At 40.2% G+C, this 23,020-nt stretch overlaps 1 protein-coding gene across 9 annotated transcripts in view; it reads right to left on the reverse strand.

Moving 5' to 3' along the window:
* Window positions 1-23,020, reverse strand: part of NCKAP5 (NCK associated protein 5) — a 974,188-nt gene that overhangs the window by 284,062 nt on the left and 667,106 nt on the right. For 8 of the 9 annotated variants that reach the window (XM_045034779.1, XM_045034780.1, XM_045034778.1 and 5 more), the window contains one exon: window positions 4,156-4,305. In XM_045034779.1, coding sequence (XP_044890714.1) covers window positions 4,156-4,305 — 150 coding nt within the window. Of the gene's footprint in view, window positions 1-4,155; window positions 4,306-4,521; window positions 5,369-23,020 lie in introns of those variants that run through there. The other variant, XM_045034785.1, reaches the window with a different exon arrangement.

Here is a 23,020-nt window from a genome sequence, read left to right on the forward strand (position 1 = left end):
AGTTGAGAGTGAGAAAAGGGCATATCCAGCCTTTTTCTAGTCAGGTGTGCAGCTGGTCAATGAGTGATGAGAAAGGGCAAGTGGGAATGTGGGGAGAGGGACCTGAGGCAAGCAAATCATGTATTTCAAGGAACATGCCCATAAGCAAATCCATAAGCAATCCTGAGGCCAAAACCCAGGGAAGACACAAGATCAAGTCAATGGATTGTGGAGGTGAAGTCTGGGAAAATCCCTTGAATCAGTGGTCAGGGATAGGGTTGGAGAGAGGGGTGGTCCTTTCACAGATGTGGCCTGTGACAGGGAAGTGCTACTGAAATGATGAGTTTGATCCTAAGTTGAGTAAGCAGTCTCTTAAACACAAGTCTTGGAAATGAAACATTTTTAGAAAACACTACAACTGGCACTATAAAGTTACAGAAAATGTGCAAGTGGCATCTGAATGACCCATGTGGCCCTTATGACACAGACATAAAATACACCAAATGGCTCCTCCACCAGATATCAGGACCCTAAACAAATATTACAATCTAGGGAGGGGAAAGTAGTTGCTGGGTGGTGAGGGTAATGGTCTACCCTTCTTCATGAACACTTGAAAATTACTGAAACCAAGATACTGAGCAGAGAGAAAACAATTGATAAGGGGAGGGGGAGGAGGGGATATTAATCATTATTTTGATTTCTGGCCCTGGAGCTGTTTTTGGAAGGTAAATATCTTATTTAGCAAAATACCTTGATGAATTCTGGGAATGGGATTGAATGAGACCAGAATTGGAGTACAAGGACAGAGTATAGAGCTCTGCATAATTAGTGATGGGGGCCTTGGCCATGGGAGAAGGAGCAGGTGGGAAAGACCTAGCCACCTCCTGTGCCAGGAGACTAAGAAAGGGGCAAGGGAGAAATGCCCTGTAGCTGGAGGACTTGGAGGAAACAGCTAACTAAAGACCAAGTTCAAAGCCCTTAGCTTTGAAATATTCTGCCATGGAGTACCCTTTAGTGAATATGTGTCTCCATATGCTTTGTGGGGTTGGGTTTTGGAAAAATTAAGTAACAGGATTCTGTTTCACATGAGGTTGATTCTGAAAGGAAAAGAAAGAGGGACTGAAGCTGAATCATGTAGGAACTAAGCCCCAGAAAGGACCACAACAGGGAACAATCCTGGGGTGGGGCTGGGAACACTTGACTCTCCTCAGGTCAGAGAATAATGTGCTTGGACAATATGAACTCAATTCTCAAATTCAGGGGCTCCTCAGATATGTTTTAGGTAGCTTTTGAATATTATTGTAATATTAATCATGAACATAATATTGGAATTTAAGTCTATGAATCTTCTCCTTTTGCACACTTTCCTGGGAACTGTGTGGGGAGTAGGAATTAAGAAAGGCTGATTTCCATCAGCCTATGGAACATCCCTCTCTACTTCCTCTAACACCAGGAGCCAAGAGATTAGGGTACACAAAGGTGAGTGTTTCAAAAATACACTGATGGAAAATATTTTTTGTTTTCCTAAAATCTTGTTATATAACATCAAATTTTGCCAAAGTAAGTTTGAAGCATTATGGTTAATTCCCCTGCCATCTTCCAGAGGAACATTTTGTTAAAGTGTACACATCTGGGTGGGGGGACTATGCCCAGCTCTGAGTGCATTCAATTTTCCTACAATAACTGCTAACTTAAGCAAAAGATCCTATACAGAAAGCACATGTAATAGATGTTTAAACATTAAATTAAGTAAAATATTAAATTCATATGTAAATTGTATGACACATATATATGGTTTGTATGTGTATTTTATATGCACACACATATATATTAATTAAAAATATAAATATATATAATGAATATCTTTTTATTTTCCACTCAAATAGATGGTGGTGAGCATTGTGGGCAAGGATAGAGTTCAGTTAATATTGAGCAAAAAATTTTAGGAAACGAGCAGTGACACTGTGACCAGAAGAAACTAATTTAGAAAATAAAATATTTTTGTGGATTAAAATTGTGCGGATTAATCACACTTAGAGATATAATCAATTGCATCCAACTAATGGACGCAAGACTTGTTGCCTGAAGTATAAAGATCTCCGTGAAAGAAAAAAAAAAATACTGTTTCTCTCTTACTCAGCGAGGGTTTAAGAAACACTTGCTGCCAAAGATATTTTTAAAATACCTCTTAGCTTGATTAAATAAAATGTCCTTCACAAAGTTGTCTCAGTGACAATTAGATGAACTAAGAGCAACTGTCACTATAGTTAGGAATAAAACTAACAATTTAAGCACATGGTTCTGGGGAAATAAGAAACTGTAGTATCAACTCATTTCTACTATTACATCCAGGTAATTCAAACTCTAAACGAAGCTATGATTTTCTCAAAAGTCTCAGAGAGCAACCTCAGTCTCCCTTGAGAAGGTTTTCCCACCTTCCTCAGTGACTGTCTGAGAAATGACACAAGTATGAGAAGCTTTGGGAAAATAAGGTTGATTCCTGGCTGTTTGCCCCAGGGGAGCTACCAGAAGCTGCCTAAACTGACTTCTCTTCTGCCCCATGTTTGGTATCAATTGCTTAACTTGTCAATCCTTAGTCACTCATTTGTGGAGTAGCTCAATTTTTTCATTCATAGTTCTTGTGTTAATCATTATAACCAGGTAAATAAGGACAAAAGTGATTTAGCAGAAGTCAGGAGCCTTGCAGTAGGTGGATGGAGGGGACCACATGCCAGGCACCGCTGTGCAGACATTAACTCTACATCAATGCCCTATAAGGTAGGTTACTGTTATGATCCCCATTTTTGCAGTTGAGTAAACAGAGGCACAGAGAGCCTAGTGAACTTACCAAAGATTTCAAAACTAGAAAGTAGTAGAGTTGGGATTCAAAAACAAAAAACAAAACAAAACAAAAAACCACATGGGAATCTGGCTCCAAAGTCCATAATCTTAACTCTTTTGCTTTACCTTTGCTGAGGAAATTAGTGTGGAAAGGGCATGCTCACTATAGACAACATGGTAGATTGGAGGCAGAATTGCAGTAACCAAGCATAGGAAATAAGACCTCTCTGGGGTCTTATTTCTTCACATTAATGTTCAGGCTTCTGTAGACCCTACTGTTGAACTATATTTTGTAGATGTTAGCTGAAGGATCCTTGCACCTAGTTAAGATGAGATGGGCTCACCATAGGCTGGTTTAAAAGTAATTCTGTTCCTATTCTATGCTAAATCAACTCATAGAAAAAGGCATGTTCACTGAGTCTTTCAGCATGTGAGATATCAATCAAGAACTACTGGAATGTGGGGTCCATGCGTGGCTCAGTTAGTTAAGCATTCAAGTTTGTCTCAGGTCATGGTCTCATGGTTCGTGGGTTCAAGACCTGTGTTGGGCTCTGTGCTGACAGCTCAGAGCCTGGAACCTATTTCAGATTCTGTGTCTCCCTCTCTCTCTGCTCCTTTCCCATTCATGCTCTGTCTCTGTCTCTCAAAAATGAATAAACGTTAAAAAAAATAAAAAAAGAATAACTGGAATGTTCTTTGAAGACTTCTATAAATGTTCAGGATTTAGCACTTGCAGGGATGTCAAAGGCCACTAAATAAAAGACCAGTGGTTCCAAAGCACTCTGGAGGCTCCAAATCCTCCTTAAAGTACCCTTAGCTCAGCCTCACCTCTACATGTATCTGTTTTCTATGCTAAATTTCCACATAGGTTGTTATTGTTTTTGTTTAAGACATGCTTCAACTACTTAAAATTTTTTTTCTTGCAATCATCTTTATATAGTAATGGATATTTTATTTATTCACTCACTCAAGTATTCATTATATTAGGCATTGGGAAAACAAAGTGAAATACCACACAGCACCTTCCCTTGAGTGCATGCCATTTTAGGAGTACTGATCCAGCTTGAGGGTTGAACTGAATTTAAAATGAATTATTGTCCTATGTACACTTTTTAAGGCATTCCAATCAGAGTCACTAGGGCAAGAATCTCAGTGCTACAAATTTTAACTGTTTACTCATCAATTGGAAATGATTCACAATGGGAGATCTTAGGATCCTATTTGTCTAGGAGAACCGAGAAAGGAAGACTTATTCTCACTCAAAACCAATGTTAATAAAAGAAGCAGAGCACCGTCATTTTTCCTCAAACATGAAAAAATTGCTTCATTTCTTACCTCTAGAGCTTTCAGTCTTTCCAACAGCAGTTTGGTGTTTTCTTTCCCATCGTCGACACTGCTGCTTTCGCTCCTCGAATCCTCATCCACCACCATGTGAAGACCTTCCAAAGCTTCCTTGTGTTTTCTCTCTTCCTCTGACAGTTTTTCCTGAAGTGAGAAAGAATTATTGCTTACGGTAATCTCCCCTGAAAAATAAACAAGAGTCTAAGGCATAAAAGTTTGGAACCTCTCTATTGCTTTTGCATTCTTTTGGGGCTGAGGTAGAGAAGATTTTGTTAAACAAATTCTCAGTGGTGCTTATATTAGTAAAACACAACAGAGAAATTAATGAATCCTGGCAGGATAAAGCCATTGGGTCAATACCTCTGAATGCACAAGTCCTCTGCCCTGTTGGAGTTGACCCAGCCAACAAAAACCTTAGGATGGGATCATGCGGTTAATCCGTTTTTAGCTGCACCATGGAATTCAGCTGTACTCTAAACTGGGAAAAAAGAATAAATCAACCCTTATACCTTGATTTGTGAAGAGCTTAGCTCCAAAACATAAGATCATTAAAGTCACTGGACATGCAACTATTTAATTATTCTAAGGGAAAATAAAATATTATGAAATATTGAAATGATAGTGATTTCAGATTTCTAAGCTGAAACCAATTAGTTCCTTTGGCTTGATGACACAGCTCTTAAGGACCCTTTAGTTCCTTTTCTAACACTTCAGGATTTGTCGTATAGCCTTGAGGCAGACATAAAATGTTGTTATCTTGTCTTTCCTCCCTGTTGGAAGCTCCTCACTCAACCTTATCGCTGGCAGCTTTGGGAAGTTGAGAAGTGTTAATTTGAGCCTTATGATTGCCTCTTGTTTTCAAGGGAAAAAGAAATGTCAAGAGAATATCATATGAAAAGAAAAATCTCATCCATTCTATACATATATTAATACCCATGTGCTCCGGAACCAGGTGACATCATTCCATCACACTATTTAATTCTAACAGCACACTGCAGAAGTCCTGTCTTAATGCAACTGGTTGTCAACCATGTGGGCTAAATTGCAACATCAGAGGTGAGAGACTTCTTTACATTTAGCACTAAATAAAATCATTTACAAATAAGAAGCACAAAAGCTAGAATTCTTAACCTCTAGGTCCCTGTACAATCTACTTACAGGGGGAAAATTCAGGTTTCAAACTGTTCCCAAACTGTTCACAAAAGTGCTTTGGAGGCTCCAAAAATGTTTGATTTAACTTATTTTTGAAAATAAATTATAAAGTATGTAAAATATGTCTTAATGTATAAGTACATATATATAGATATACATGTATTTGTATATAGGTATATACATATACCTGGAGACCACATGGTAACTTGACTCATGCTACTCTTTTATACAGATTTCAAGATATAATTTCTTCTGTCATCTCTCTGTAGAAATGCACAATTGGTTAGGAAGGTGAGAGCTCTTTATGAAATCAGGCCTCGGCATGTTTAACCACATACGACAGGCAGATATGTTCACTTCTATAGCACATATATTTCAGCCCAGATAAATGTCAGGCAAGTTTAAGGTGGACATCCTCAGGGCAGGGCAAAAATCCAGGTTATGACAGCATTTTTATAGCTTTGATTCTTTAAGGTCTGGTCACTTGTCAGACTTTCATTTCCATGATAAGGAACATAAAGTATATACAGTTACCAATTGAAATGAAGAGGTCCTTTTATTTCTCTTTTAAGATTTGAGACTGTAATTACAGTCTCAACACTAAACTGGGGTTGTAAAGCAAGCCATGTTTTAAAAAATGCCATCTACATCTATTTCTCTGTGTGAATCATGGTTTGCTCGTTCCTCCTCCAATTCCACATGTTTTTTCTCCCCCTTCCTCCCTTTATGTCTTATAATAATTAGGATTCTACACCTAATTAAAACAAACAAGAGCTACTGGTGTGGAGAATGAGAAACCAAAAGACTTGGTTATATGACAACCGGATTCCAGATCTACCATTTACCTGCTTGGCAAATAATCTTGGGCAAACTCCTTAAATTTCAATAGCTCTTGGTTTCTATGTCTTCTAAATACCTAAATGAGGTTAATGCCAAAAAATAGAGCATACACACATATTTAGTCAATTCTCATTATTCCTGATAATTCTGTTCCATAAAGTTGCCATGAACACTGAATTAGCAAATACTGCTTCTAGGGAAAATACAGGGTTAGGTTCCTGTAGGCAACATTGTCAGCACTAATCAATACATAGTCTTGATTTATAAGTGTTTCTATTTAAAGACACCTTATTTAATATGTATTGTTAATTCATTTACATTGAACTCGCAGCCTACAATTCTACAATGCATACCTGAACAAAGTTATCTAACACCTGTTTTCTCCATAAGGCACATCACAGCCTTCTTACACTTAGGAACACTAAGTAGCTTTTCAGTCCTATGTTTGGAGGCCATTTTGAACAGCAAAATCACTAATAAAAAGCATAAAATATGAAAAGTGTGGTACTAAACAGAACACCAAAGGACATTTATTTACAGTAGGAGATCAAAAACAAGCAGGCAGAGTGGTGCCTTGTTTGACCTCAGCCGGGAATGTGTGTGTTAGGTGACTCAGAGTTTTCACTGTTCTGTGAAATTTACCATCAAAGCACTGCACATATTGACTGCAACCAAATTTTAGGGAGTAGGTGAATTCAGAAATACAAAATCCAGACATAATGAGGATTGACTGTAGACACACACACACACACACACACACACACACACACAAAGTGTCTAGGCACAGTGCCTAAATATTATTATATGAAACAACTGGAAACGATTCAAGATGATATAGATTATATGTGAGTGCTTAGATTACATAAAATGCACGAGTGATTTTACACAGTTTGAAGAAAGGGCGATCAATGAGGACTGTGGGATGTAATTTCATGGTAATGTAACATGACTTATGCTTTGATACAGTGATACAACTTGAATAGTTAAAGAGACAAACAGTGGGATTTTTTGGTTGAAGAGAAAACTGAACAAAGGCCCCCAGGAAGGAATTAAGTTTTGTCCCTACTGGTTTATGAGAAAACCAGTTAGATTATATTAACACACAAAAATATATAGAGAGTAGGTGAGTACAGGATTGTAGAGTAAAAAGAAAGGATTCTGGGAAATGAGTAATAAAAATTCAGACACCATTCATTAATTTGTTCATCCTATAAATGTTTATTGAGTGTGAACTATTGGCCATTTGCTGTTCTAGGTGCTGGACATATGGCAGACATGACAAAGTTCCTACATTCCATGAATTTATATTCTAATGATGGGAAACATTCCTAACGCCAAATCAAATCAAGAAGTTATATAATTGTAGCTAGTGGTAAATGCTATGAAGAAAATAAAACAGTATGATGTATGGTCAGCGGTGTGTCTAAAGAAAATTTTTAGATATGGTGATATCAATGTAAGGTGTACCAGCATAAGAGGAGGTGGCCATGTGAGCTGAGACCAAATGATGAGGAGGAAGCAGTCAAGCAACGGTCTGGGATAAAAGCATTCCAAACAAGTTAGAGCAAGGCCAGTGTCCAGAAGCAAGGCTAAGCTTTCCTTGCTGACCAGCTAGGAAGGAGTCCGTGACTGTAAGAGCATAGTGACTGTAAGAGCAAGAATAGTAGGAAATGTCATCAGAGAAAGAGTTAGAACATGGGAGGTCTTGCAGAGCATGAAAGGAGTTTGGATTTTATTCCAACTGCAATAGAGAACTGGAGGCTAATCAGGGAAGTGAAAGATTCTGGTTTACATTTTAGAAACCTCATCCTGACTGCCACAATGGGCTACGAAAGGAAGGAGCTAGGAGACTGGCAGGGACACTTTTATATAGGAAGAAATAAAAACTAGGAACACTGTGAACTTTTTAAACAAAAAATTCCCAAAAACAGTTCTCATACTAGATGGAAGGTCAGAAGCCCTGGATTCAAAGCCCAGCTTTTACATGTTTGCACCTTAATGGGAAAATCATCCAACTTTGTTAGTTCTCAGTTTTCACCCAGATGTGAAATGAAGCGGTTGGACTAACTGCTCCTTCCATGGCTAAAGCTCTAGCAATTCAATTGCACAACACAATTTTCAGGAAGGAAATGTCAAAATGCTCAATGGTGGCAGAGATGACAGGAGAACAGAAAAAGAGCCTCTACATTTTGTAATAAGAAGGTTATTAGTGGGGACCTGAGAGCTAAAGTGTGATGATGGTACCCACATTGCCAGTGGTTAAGCAAAAAGTGAAAAAAAGAGATAATAGAGGCAATTTTCGTAGATGCTTATCTGAAAGTCTGGCAGGGATGGGAAGGAAATACAAAAAACTGTAGCCAAAGGGCATCACAGAGATAAGAGGAAGCCTTTCTCAAGATACAGAAAACTGAGCTGTTTGAGGAAATAAAGAGAAGAGGGACAGCATAGGTGGGAATGGTGAAGAGGAGACCTCCTAAGCAGAGGGGGCAGAGGATGAAGGACACTGATGGAAAAGTCAAGGTTTTTCAAATGTGGCCCCCTGAAAAATATCACTTTGCAGCTTAATTCCTGAGTTAGTGTTTCTATATCACTGTTTAATGTCTAGCTTAAGTTCTTAAAGAATGAAGATCTCAGAAACCAGGCAACACAAGGATGAGAGTGACCAGGGAAGAGATGGGAGCCATTAAAGGGCATAACACAAAGCAACTACAGCTGAAACCATAGAACACTGAGAAAAATGGGGCCAAACACAGGCTCAGAATCATTCCACCCCAGAGGTGAGGGAGTTGGAGTTTTTAGGCACCAACCACATAAGAATCAATGGTTGTGGCTACCTGCTGGGATGTCAGTTTCCTGGTATTTCCAGCCTGCCATAGGCAGTGAAACTATGCATACTTCTCACATAGAACTACCCCCTGGCACAGACACTGATAGCTGGAAGTCAAAGGAGTACTCTAGATGATTCTGGAGCATGGGCAGGGCACTGCCAATATCAATTACAGGCAAAGAGGAGACTTGCAACTGTTGTGATACGACACTGTCTAAGAAAGAAAGCCATATCTGTCCACTGCTTAGACCAGTCACCATCCTAAAAGCACACTTTTCTGTGTTCTGTACGGGAAATGCCCTGAAACCAATCTGGAAGGTAGGATGATCTTTCCTGTCCTTTCCTTCACTTTTGTGTCCTAACCACTTACTGGTGTGAGAATGTTAGAGTATAATGTAACAACCAGAAAGAGGGAAGATAGAAAGGACATATACTACATAAGTAGGTGAGCAAGAGAAAAATAAGCAAAGAGAAAGTGGTGGAAGAGAGAAAAATCTGAGAGAGCTGGAAACATAGCTATACCATACTTGACAGATCACTACTGTCCATTTCAGAAAAGCTAGCTACTGAATTTATACTAGATGTATAAAAGCATGACAATATATTTTTTAAATCAAGTATCTGTATTCTATCCACATGTAAATAACTCATTTCAACCAGATTTTAGTTTCTTTGCTAAATAATCATCTGTGATACACATGGCAAGAGAGAAGACAAAAACATCTGGTTGTGAATGAAATATATTCTCTTGAACCTCCACGTAGAACTAAATAAATAAATAAATAAATAAATAAATAAATAAATAAATAAATAAATAAAAATAAATAAGCCAAGTCTACTCCTGAGGATGTCAAACTGTGAACAGAATAAGTTGATTCCAGAGGTGACCTGTTTTCATGTTTTAGTTCTTTATGGACTTTAATCAGCAGTGAATTCTATAAAAGTGAGGCCACCACACAAACAACTTTCACTCCCCACATATTTCATATATGGTTGAGACCATAAGCTTGTTTGCCTCAACAAATACCAGCCAGTATGCAGGAAGCTAAAGATTTAGGAGCTCAGTTACTCTCCAAGGGTTTAAATCAAACTTTGCCTTGTCAGTACATAAAGCAATCCTTAGCACTGTAAGTTTCTCTAAGTGGTTACCAGGGTAATGATTCACCTTTGGGGGAGCCCTCATCTTTTGTTCACAAGTGGTCAGCATCATCGGGCCTATGTAAAATAATATCAATCAACACAAAGCTCTGGGTCATATCGGTTCATCTCAGACAGATGACAGTTCAGGGAGCAGAGAGCATGCAGCGTAGGTAGCTCTTCAATGATGGCCAGCGACTGTTCACTCAAAAACACTGTGGAGGAAAACGATCATAATGCCCTTCCCCCAAAAGCATCTTTTACTCATCTTTGGGTCACCAGTTTCCCCCAGCCCAGCACACAGTGGGACCCAAGGAAAGTTTCATGTGGTCACCTTACTCAATAACTAATTAATCCATCCATCCAATAAATAATTACTGAGCAGCTCCTATGTGCCAGACACTGTGGAAGATGTCTTGGGAAGAAAGGTGAATAAAAACGTAGGTGGCCCCTGTTCTCGGGAGCGTAGAGTCTTGAGGAAGGAGACAGTTACTCAAAATGTCACAAGCAAATGTAAAATAGTACTGCTTATACGCATTGTGAGGAAGACTTTTCAGTTGCTCCAAGAACAAGTAACAGAAGGATGCAAAAGAAAGGCCAGAAAAGTGTGGGAGTTAGCCAGGAAATGACTATGAGTTGGGAAGAAGAGAGGTCAGTTTAAAAAGTCTGAAAGGAGGCCTGATGGGCTGATGGGACTATGCCACAAGTCGAGGAACTTTGCCTTTACCCTAAGGTCAGTGGGAAGCCATTGTTTTCCTCTGCGCACCTGTGTATGTGCATGTCGAAGAGATGACAGTGTAGATTTGTGTTCTCGACTAGCCCTGTGGTACACTGTGAAGGATGGATTGGAGGGAGGTTAGCATAGATGTGGGGAAAATAAGATACTACTGCAATCATCTAAGTAGGAGTTCACTGAACGATGATTAAAATGACAGTTTCACAAAATGAGATCGCATAGTTTGTAAATCACCTTGTAATTTTGGTTGTTTAGTAAGAAGCTCCTCCCACAATGACAAATAACTAACACTTCCTTGGGTCACTGTTGTTCATGTAGTGGGCCAACAGCAATTGGCATCAGAGTCAGGGTGGCAGTGACAAGGAAGAAGTGTTGTTTGTTTAAAACGCAGATACCTTGGCCAACTACGGCACTAGTCAGTCACAGTGTCTAGGAGTGGGGCCAGGAATCCTTAATTTTAGAGAACACCCCAGGTGATTCTAATCCATGCTTAAGGATCTCTGGATGAAATGCATAAGCATAAAACATAAATCGCTTCAGATAAGCTTTTATGGCTGCATATTTCTTTATAAATTAATATGTAAAATGGACAGATAACTAATCATCCAAGCCAATACCCACTGGAGACTAAAGGGGGATAGTGGCTATTCGTAGTAAATTAGGACAGTAGGTATAAGCCAGGCAAACTGGGACATAGTCACCCATAACTTGCTAAATCCTACTTCAGTAATAGATGTCAAATATTGACATATAATAGAAACCACTCTATATTAGTGTGACAAGATGCCCTTGGGAAATTCCTATTTGAGGTCTGACACTTCAGTGCCCACCATGTTATGATTGTTCCTTCTCACAGATGGCATTAATAGTTTATAACTATTAATTCTGCAGCAAGGAACACTAAATTTCCAAGAGATAGTTTCTACATGTGCAGTGTGAAAGAGATACAACTCCTTTGCTGGGAAAGCCTTCCTAATTTAAAAATAATGCTTGCTTTCCCCTTTCTTTGTATTGAAAACATAAGGAGAAATCTGTCCATTAGAGATTTACATGAGGTAGGAAAGAGGCAGCTGGTTGTCACAATGAAGAAAAGTGATGAAAGAAGTTTAAACCATCTGGCCCCTTCCCCCTCTTCAGTCCCACTGGGAGTGTAGTTGCCTGGTTATGGTACAAAGGCTTGACTTCAAGATGGTGGCCCTGTTGTCTCCTACCCCATCCCTGGGGTGTGATGCTAGGTCAGTCCAGGACTGTAAGGACGAATGAAGCACCCCAAGTCAGGGCAGAGGTAAGAGGCACTGTGTGTCACTATGTTGGCATTTTATTTGACAGGAGGAAAGGAGAGTCAACCTCATCCATTTCTTGAGGGCCAACAAGTTCCATGTCACTGTGATCTATTCTGATCCACGGTGGGAACAAAGGCCCTTTGTACCCAACTTCAGAATAAGTAGAAATAAGAAATCTACTTTATAGTCCTAGCTGTGCCACTAAACAGCTGTGTGATTTCAGTCAAGTCACATAATTTCTCTGTCCATTGATTTCTTCATCTGTGAATAAAAAGCACAGAAATAGACTAATCCAAAGGTCTCTTTAAATTTATATGATTTTGGGGCGCCTGGGTGGCTCAGTCGGTTAAGTGGCCGACTTCGGCTCAGGTCATGATCTCACGGTCCATGAGCTCGAGCCCCGCATCGGGCTCTGTGCTGACAGCTCAGAGCCTGGAGCCTGTTAGATTCTGTGTCTCCCTCTCTCTGACCCTCCCCCATTCATGCTCTGTCTCTCTCTGTCTCAAATATAAATAAACATTAAAAAAAAATTTAAAAAAATTATATGATTTTGATCATCTGTAAAAACTCAGCTTGGGACGATAAGTATATAAAATACTGCTGAAAGTTTAGAGATTTTAATACAGAATTCTATTAAGATTAGATCCAGAAGATACCTCGCCTCCTAAAATCTTTGTGCTTCTTTTCCAGCATGTATTTTTCTCTCTTTATCCTTTTTTTTTCCCTTGAAAAACCCATTCCTCTTTTTGCTGTGTACTTCTCTTGGGCCCTAAGATACAAGTCACCTAATGTGGGGCGCCTGGGTGGCTAAGTCGGTTTAGCATCCGACTTCAGCTCAGGTCATGATCTCACGGTCCAAGGGTTTGAGCCCCACATTGGGCTCTGTGTGTAGACAGTTCAGAACCTGGAGACTGCTTCAGATTCTGTGTCTCCCTTTCTCTCTCTGCTCCTCCCCTGCTCATCCTCTAGCTCTCTCTCTCAAAAATGAATAAACATTAAAAAAATTAAAATGTTAAAAAAAAAGAAGTCACCTAATGCAACCTTTGCATTTAGCACATTCCATTCCCTGCCTGTAAGAAACAAAAAAGGTCTGGTGAGCAAAAGTAAGAGAGTTTAGGGAAAGACACTTCTAACACTCACAGGAAATGATGCCCAACCAGAATCCTTTCTGAGGGCATTTGCTGATGGGAGGAATGACAACAAGCATCTACTGGTCACCAGGCTTTAGAAATTTTTTTTTAAAAATTACTCATATATCAATTTTTATTATTTTTTAACTCTGATGATTGGCATAAAGCCAACACACAGACACAGTGGGTGGATAGTAGTGATAGTTTTACTCTGTTCTAGCATATTACTTATTTTCTGACGGGGACTACCTTATCTCTTAGTCCTGCTCAAAAAAAAAAAAAAGAAAAAGAAAAAGAAAATGAAAAAGGAAGGAAGGAAGGAAGGAAGGAAGGAAGGAAGGAAGGAAGGAAGGAAGGAACCCACCTCAAGTACCCATAGTTTTCTAACCTGTAGACAGCAAAACGAAACCAGGGTGAATGTGAAGACACATTAAACTATCCAACCTTGGAAAGCTAGACAGTTGTAGAAGTTAGATTAGAGTTATTTCATTTTGAATATCCAACCATGTGTTAAATCCACGGACTAATTAATAGTAAAAATACTTTAGGACCGATCACATAAAGCAGAGACTTGGGAGATGTTAGCACGAAACGTCAAGTTCCTTTTAGGACATCAAAGGCACAATAAATAGCATCTAGTATTGGTAAAACACCTCAGAGTTAAACCAAACAACCCCATAATACCATTTTCCATGCTCAGAGCAATGGGGACATAAGGCAGTCTAGACCCCCTTTACAGACAAGAAAACAAACTCTAATAGGTTATTAAGTGATTTGTTAACAGGAAGTCGGAGATCAAGAATTTAAAAGCAGTTCTGATTTCCAATGCCATGCTCTTTCCACAGACTCAAGTTCTTCTTCTAGACTTTCTCATGCACCCATAGATTCATCCTATGTGGTAATTTTATCTGAGAATCGGGATATTTATCTAACTATGAACCATACTGCTAACAACATCTCTTCCAAGGCTCCTGGGCCATTCCTCTAGGGAGTGGGTGACTTTATCAGAGATGTCAGGTTTGGCCTTAGACTATCAGCAGAACAGGTTTAACAAACCACTACCACTTCCATAGTTAATGATGATTCAATTAGTTCAAAATATAAACACACACCATGATACAAGCTAAATGGAAATGTAGAGGCCAATCGTCTGGCCGACAGCCACCCCAGTGCACACTCGTGGCTTCAGCTTCTAGGATTTATTTACTCATTTGTTTTCTGGTGGTGGGGAGGGTGTACAGAATATATTGTCACTTTAGATAGCACTTCAGCAAATACTGTAACAACATTCCCAGGGACTGCTAGCAGCTTTTGTTCAGTACCAGCATACTAAATTTTAAAGGGGGAAAAATAGCGCCATATAAATCACAGGATTTTAAAAGAACATCCCAATTTGTTCACAGTTTAACATTACTACTGTCAGGCAAAACATATAAAACTCTTCTTTTTCATCCCCGGATTTGACTTACAAAGTGAACCAAGCACACAGTAAAATCCCCAAGATTAAATGTGTATGATGGATAAGAGAACAAAGTGTTTTCTTTATGTCTCTAATATGAACCCACGACCACTGGCATATCAATTCACATCTACTCCACATTATTCTTCACTCAAAACACTCCTCAATGTTGCAAACTATCTTCCATATTGAACAGTTCTGTGAAGTTACGTTAATAAATTTTCAGATGATGCTTTTATTGTCTGTTCCATCTATCAGCAACATTTATTTCCTCAAAAAAAAAGTTCAATTCTAAAGGCACTTTACATAAAGGAAAACTCTACTGTGGGAAAGGATGGTGTAAAAAACTGGGCCATAATTTTCATTAAAGGTATGCTCCAGATGGCTGGACATCTAAGAAGATTAACAACAGAAATTACATGTTTATAGTCCCTGGATGGTTGTCTGAGTGTAACCTGTGCAGAAAGAAACCAACAGCAGTCAGACTGTCATGTAGATGAGGAATTTCAGTGGCTGATGGTTAAACTTAAACACTTGGAGCTCATTAACAATAACTCATAAATTAATGTCAAAATTTGCACCCAATCTTTCTCTTCCTCCTCTGCCCCCTCTTGCCCTGTTCCCATTTTGTGAAAGAATTCATAGGACAGGGGATCCAGAGAGGCTCGAGTGGGAGGCTGAGCTCATGAATTGAGCAATGGCCATCCCAAAATGAACTGATAATTAGGCATTAACTAGTTAGCAGTATGTGGGTTGCTATATTACTGATGTCTTTATATATGTCTTCAATAGCTATATGTCTGAGATTCCTGGAGAACATTTTAATTTAAAGTAAATTCAAACAATTTAAACTTTTCTCTCTGTCCCCATAAATACACGTTGTTGTATGACCAATATGTCCAAATTTTTGTTTCAGAAAATATGGTCAACACTATATATATATATATATATATATATATATATATATATATATATTGATCACTGATGGCAGAAATTAATTTATCTTCTGTGTCTGTTAAACTCAAGTGAATTGGGAGGCAATTTTGCTTCTGCTAAGAGAGAATTCTTTAAGTGCTCAAATATAATAAGAAGAGTAACAACAACAACAACAACAGCAGCAGCAGCAGAGTGCCTGAGTGGCTCAGTTAAGTATCTGACTGTGGCTCAAGTCATGATCTCCTGGGTTCTGAGTTCAAGCCCTGTGTCGAGCTCTGTGCTGACAGCTCAGGGCCTGGGGCCTGCTTTGGATTCCATTCCTCTCTGCCCCTCTCTCGCTCTTGCTCTCTCTCTCTCTCTCTCTCTCTCTCTCAAAAATAAACAAACATTTAAAAAATTAAAAAAAATAACAATAGAACAACAACAAAATAGTTCATATGGAGAAGAGACTTTATCATTCTAATTTCAGTAAACAGACACTGTATGTAGTTCAACTGCTCCCAATTATAATTCAAGACCTTCAGGGGCAGGAATAACATTTTACATATCACACCACATCACTACACCCTGCACAATACAGAATGCACTCAATGAATATCCAATATTGTCGAAAATGATGATGTTTAATGAGGATGATATTACCTTGTTTTACTTCTAATGATACTGTGTGTAATATTAATGCTGAATGACTTAAATATTCATAAGAACTTTCGACAGAAAACTATTTTTAAGCAAGTATTGTGCCATTAGAAACATAAAGCAATGGACTGATAGAATATTTGCATAGAAGATAAAAGCACCGTTAAATTGATTTCCACTCTTAGAAAATGAGATTTTGCAAGCTTCTCCTTTAACTGACATGCCCACCAAATGTATCTCAGGAACACGTCAACTTTTAAGCCATAAAGTTATCTATCCTAAAATATCCTGGGAATTTCTGGAGATCCATAGACCCACTCCTAGCAAGGCATTCCATTCTGCCCACCTTTTTTCCTTCCCAGGGTTACCTAAAAGAAAAGCTCTAATGAGGTGCATTAGTTATACTTTTGAAAGTCAGAGATGGATTATATAGTTAATTCTCCTGAGGGCTCGTGTCAGATCAGACAGAAGCCTCACCTATTTGCACCTAAATGGAACTAAAGGATAAAGCAAGAATATCACATTTTTTTCTAGCACAATTTACATAATACCTGCTCTCTCTAGTCAGGCAAAGCTCATAGAATAAGACCCAACTGAAGATTTCACTGAAGAAATGTTGCCAGAAATACTGTCCTGGTGTGCTTTTTGACATTAAAACTATTATTTTTATCCCTAACCTCTGAAAGCAGCAGGAAGCTATCACTTGAGGTGCTTCTTTGTCATAGAGTGGGATGTACATTCTGACAAGCCACTCTGAGCCACAGTGGGAGTGGTGAAGCAAAGGGCTGTCTGGTGAAGATACCTATAACCTTGTCAGATGATTCATCTTGGTGAATGAGGAAAGGAAAAATTCAGATAAATTAGCAAGAAATGAGCATGATCCTAAAAGATAATCAGAAAAGTCATTATATAAATATATATTTAAATTTAAATATAAAATAAATATATAAACATACATATGCATCACAAACTTGCATAGCCACTCTTCATGCAAAGTCACTGTGCATTTAAAGAATAACGAACTGGGCAAGTTGTGGCTCCCGAGACAAACGCCTCTCCTACAGGTCTTCCAACTTGCCCTGACAAATAGTCTTCTAGATCCCACCTCTGGTCATCTTAGTGCTCCCCTGTTGCCACAGGGAAGGAAAAAATATAAAACTAGCCACAGACCTGGTTTCTTGTTCCAGGTCTGCTGCTCCCGGGCAGTGTGGCCTTGTGAAAGCCCTTTGGTTATCTATGACACCATTTTCTCACATGCAAAATGCAGTGGCTAGATACTGGAGGTAACTTTCCTCCTGAGCACCTTAGACTTGCTAACTATCCTGTTCATCTCCACACTATGACTCACCTTCCTGTGTCACACAGCAACTGTTCTCTTAGAGAATATGGATAGCAGAGACTGGCCACCTTGTACACAGCCACATGACAATGAACAGCTGGCAAACACATCCTATGTTCTTGATTACACTAATAATGAGATTATCCAACCCCTTCCAAGCAGCCCTCGTCTCCAAGATACCAGAAAACCAGTTTATAGACTCTCCCCATCACCACAAACACTAACCCTGAAGCATTCTGCCCATAACTCTGGCTACACAACACAGTAAGCATGCCAGTTTCACAGTGTGACATGTCATGAAACTCAGACGATTTTGTGCACCCAGAACTATCCCAGATGCTGGTAAAAGTGTCAGAAGCAACTGTGCTTCAGGCCATTCTGGAAATTCAGTTCCAAATGAAAGGCTTTGAACTTGTTGGGATGAGAGGGGTTCCAGGAGTTCCTTGTGAGGATCAGCCCTGGGTTCTGGCTGTTTACATCCTCTCTGCCAAGTTTATACTGTCTTTCCAGGGCCTGCCTTTCATTATGCCAAGGACAAAGTCTTAGTTCGGTAACTCTCTAAAACTTGCTAATTGTCTGAACTTTACAAAAGGAAAATAGGCCTCAAGCTCAGTTAATAGGCAACACTAATTAGGGTGAATTTAGAATCATGTCTTGTTTTCTTTGTGTCCATGATTCCTTCCTATTTATGCAAGTGAAATGGTTTTCCATTTCCAGCAGGTCTTCCTACCAGCAGGGATTTCCTTGACACTACTGTTTCCTCAGACCTCTGCACTAGGGCTCACTCCTTCCAGGCTGAGATCTCCAAGCTGGGCCTACACTATGCTCTGGTTATTTTCCCGAGTGGCTCAGGGACCCAGCTGTCTCAGTGCCCTCATGTTCTCCCAACAATCCTGGCCTGACTTCTACCCCTCCGCTGCCTCCCCAGCAAAGAGCTCACTATAAATCCACGGACTGAATATGACTGGGAATAAGGTCCCTAGGACCTCAAGAGGTTAAGTCAATCCTCAGTCATTACAGCTTGCATGGCTCAGTCGGGATCTGGACCCAGGCTGTTGGTCTCTTAAAGGCTTTAAGCTCACCCATAATCCTCTGGTGCCTCTCGTCAGGATACCCATAATCCATTGCTGAACCTCACTGGAATAGCCAAAATCCTCTGCTGTACCTCACTGGAGTTCCCATAATCCTCAGCTGTCTCTCATCACAGTATCCATTGAAGCAAAGGATCTCTCCATTTATCTGAATTTTAGTTTCTTTCAAGGACCAACCCACCTCCCACATTCTGCAGAAGGTCAACATGCCTCCTAAGCAAAAGGGACCAGGCCAGCTACTCCGGAGGAAATGCTGGTGGCAGGATAATGAAAACAAGACCCTGGCTGCAGGATGCTTTAGCATGATGAGCAAGAAAAGAGAAACATATAGCTGAATCTAATGCCTAGTCTTGTAGTGGTTCTCAACCCAGACTATGAATTAGAACTGACTTGGGGAGATTTAAAATTTTGGGTGCCCAGAACACACACCAGATCAATTAAATCAGAATCTCTGGGGTGGAACCAGGATATCACTAATGTTTAAAACTCTCTAGATGCCTTCAAGGCATAGCCAAATGTGAGAACCACTGGTGTAGAATGTAATTAATGCTACCCCTGCAAGACTATGGGACTTGGAATCAAGAGCCTAAGTTGACTGGAGCCTAATGCTGTATGACCTTTAGAAAGTCAAGTGCCTCTGTCAAACTCAGTTGCTTTAAAGTGAACACGAACTTATTGTATTTTCTACTTTGAGAGGTTAATGTGAGGATCAAATGAGATGGTGTTGTGAAAGTCTACACTGTAAAACAGAATATTAATTGTTACTGTGGCAATTTTCACTACTGTTTCTCTAATGGTGTTGTCTAGATGTTTAGGAAAAATAGGTAATAAGAATTCGTGGAGGGGTGCCTAGGTAGCTCAGTTTGGTTAAGTATCTGAGTCTTGATATCAACTCAAGTCGTGATCTCGTGGTCATGAGATTCAGCCCTGTGTTGGGCTCAGTACTGAGTATACAGTCTCCTTGGGATTCTCTCTCCCTCCCTCTCTACCCCTCCCCCCCCCCAGGTGCATTCACACACACTCTCTCTCTCAAATAAATACATAAACATTTATATAAAAAAAGAATTAATGGAAAAGAAAAAATACAATAGTAGGGCTAGACAAGTTAAATATAGTGACCCAAGAGAAATACAACCTAATTCAGATCGTAGGAATACATTTACAAGTTATTTTGTAAATGAAATAAAAAGTTTGTAAGAGCATGCTTGCAATGAAATTGTTTTCAGACCATCACTTATAATTACCACAGAAGTTTACTTACTCAGACTGAGATGTAAGCTTGGCATTAGTGGGGAGAAATGGATTTAACTGTGCTAATTTATTTATTTCTATGAAAAATTTTTTAACATTTATTTATTATTGAGAGACAGAGACAGAGCATGAGCATGGGGGGGTTGGGGGCAGAGAGATAGAGAGACACAGAATCCGAAGCAGGCTCCAGGCTCTGAGCTGTCAGCACAGAGCCCGAAGCGGGGCTCGAACCCACAAACCACAAGATCATGACCTGAGCCAAAGTCGGACGCTTAACCAACTGAGCCACCCAGGTGCCCCTGATTGTGCAAATTTATTAATTTAGTTCAAAAACAAAATTTATTGGGGGAGAATGACAAACCAACCAAATAGAAACATGCCTGGAAAAATGCATTTTGATCTGTTTACAAAACAATGCAATCATCATGAATGAGGATCTATCCTTGGCTATTCATTTAAACAGGTAAGGGAAGAATATAAGCCATTGGAAGACCCCAGTTCAATGAGCTTGCTCTAAATTTCCTTTCAACCTGTCAGTTTGCCACTTGGTACAGTCCACAAAGGACATGCAGTAAATGGTGCTGGGACAGCAGGCCACGACTTCAATAGTTCATTTTGATAGTATCAGCCTGAGGTCTGAGCCCTGAGAGTACAAGGCGAGGCGGGGAGGGCCAAGAGGAGCAATGCTTCTTCTCTCCTTTGTATGCATATGATGCCTGGCAAACCTGAGAAATGATGGCTGTAATTTGCAAGTTGCATTTGCTCCTTTTTTTCTTCACTTCTTTTTTTTTTTTTAATTTTTTTTTCAACGTTTATTTATTTTTGGGACAGAGAGAGACAGAGCATGAACGAGGGAGGGGCAGAGAGAGAGGGAGACACAGAATCGGAAACAGGCTCCAGGCTCTGAGCCATCAGCCCAGAGCCTGACGCGGGGCTCGAACTCACGCACCGCGAGATCGTGACCTGGCTGAAGTCGGACGCTTAACCGACTGCGCCACCCAGGCGCCCCTTTTCTTCACTTCTTTATCCCTATGCTACTTCGTAACAACTCTCTTACCTGGCACTCCTGGTCAAGAGGGAGTCTCACCCAGACTTAACCCAGAGGCTTATAAACTCCTAAATTCCTTTAGAAAAAGTGTTTTCCTTTCCCCTTCCACTCTAAACCCCACATCCTAAATTCCAGTGTTCTGAGACAAGCAGTAAGAACAAAGCCCACAGATTTAACCAGTTCACACTAACATGTGAATGATCTTCCCTTGAGTATTTTATATTCTGGAATCTTTATTTCTTACATGGAATGGTGCTTTAATGGATGGAATTTCAGAGAACCATATCTAAGGGAGAAAATGTTGGCAGATAGGGTCTGGGGATGACAGATGGTGTAGTAGGAGGAGATATTACCACAAAGGCCAGCCCTATCTGGGAACCTGACCTGGGTTCAGCACTCTTGAAATGTTGACATTTCTAAGTGTTCCATCATTTTCTCCAATTCTGAACTTTTAGGTTCTCAATAGCCTCCATGGCGCTAGCCACTAAGGTAGACTAGAGTGGGGGCAGGGTAAGAGGACAATCTGCCTGTGTGAAAAGAAAGAATGGATGAGTAGACAGGGCTACAAGTGTCATAAGAATACTAGCGACTGTGTGTTGAATACGTAACATGTGCTGAACACGTTACCATGTGCTAACCCCAGTTGTTAGATGAACCGTCTGGGGAAGCACTTTAAAAATGGCAGCCTTTCTAGTTAGCCTTATTAGGCCCATTATGGAGAAGAGAAATGGGAGACTCACGTTAAGTTGCCCAAGCTGACAAAACTGAGTGAGAAAAATGAGATCCGCTCCCAGGTCTATCTGACCCCGAAACTTTGTCTTTAATCCCCCTTCATATGTTCTCCAACCATAATCCTTTATATGCATAGTCTCTAGAAAGTGAGGAGCTGCTGAGAGTTCACAGCATCCTTTTTCATGATCCACAACTTTCCTTTCCTCAGACTGTTTCTTCCCATTATTAATCTGAATGAGCTCTTACACAGGAAAAGGAAGAAACACTGAGCACTGTTTGCATCTCTATTAGAATGAGGGGCCAACAGGGGCGCCTGGGTGGTGCAGTCGGTTAAGCGTCCGACTTCAGCCAGGTCACGATCTCGCGGTGCGTGAGTTCGAGCCCTGCATCAGGCTCTGGGCTGATGGCTCAGAGCCTGGAGCCTGTTTCCGATTCTGTGTCTCCCTCTCTCTCTGCCCCTCCCCCGTTCATGCTCTGTCTCTCTCTCTGTCCCAAAAATAAATAAACGTTCAAAAAAAAGAAAATTAAAAAAAAAAAGAATGAGGGGCCAACAGACTGACGTGGGATGGAGGGGGCAATGCATGTTCATTGAACTTCTCCACTATCTCCACCCTTTGAAAGCCTGAGGACTTACCAAGCCCAGTGCACAGGAGGCAAATCCTCTGCCTTTGGGCACTGGCACAGCTGGCATAGGCCTTTAGCATCCTCAGCTTCAGTAACCTCTTGTTCCAGGCAATAGAAAAATAGGAGCAGGAGGGAAAGCAATCATTGAGTTGTCGTTGACCTTCTGCATTCCCCTTCACCTATAAATCAAATGTCCTTATGATGCTACTTCCTCCACTGCTCTTCACAGAGTTGGGCTGGCTAGAAAAGATCTCTAAGATCACAGAGTTGGCCCTTTAGCAATGCTAGTGACGTTAGAATCACCTGGAGACATTTTTAAACACACCAAGGCCAAGGCTCTTCTTCTGGAGAACAGGTTCTAGGTCAAGGCTCAGGCAGGTTGAGACCTAAAACACAGCCTAACCCCATGTCTTTCAGCTGAGTTCTGGGAAAGACACATTCTAGAAGTGGGCCAGAATTCTCAAGCCCAGAAATTGCTGTGCAGAGAGCAAAGACAAGCTCCTGAGCCTGCAAGGACTGTGGTTCTGCTCCTCAGACATGTTGGACAGGCCAATTAACACCTGAATCCTGCAATGACTTCAATGCAGACAGCAGACTCCTAGCCGACCACTCTCCTCTCACCCCACACACCGTGA

This window comes from Felis catus, chromosome C1, assembly GCF_018350175.1.
Source record: "Felis catus isolate Fca126 chromosome C1, F.catus_Fca126_mat1.0, whole genome shotgun sequence".
NCBI lineage: Eukaryota > Metazoa > Chordata > Mammalia > Carnivora > Felidae > Felis > Felis catus.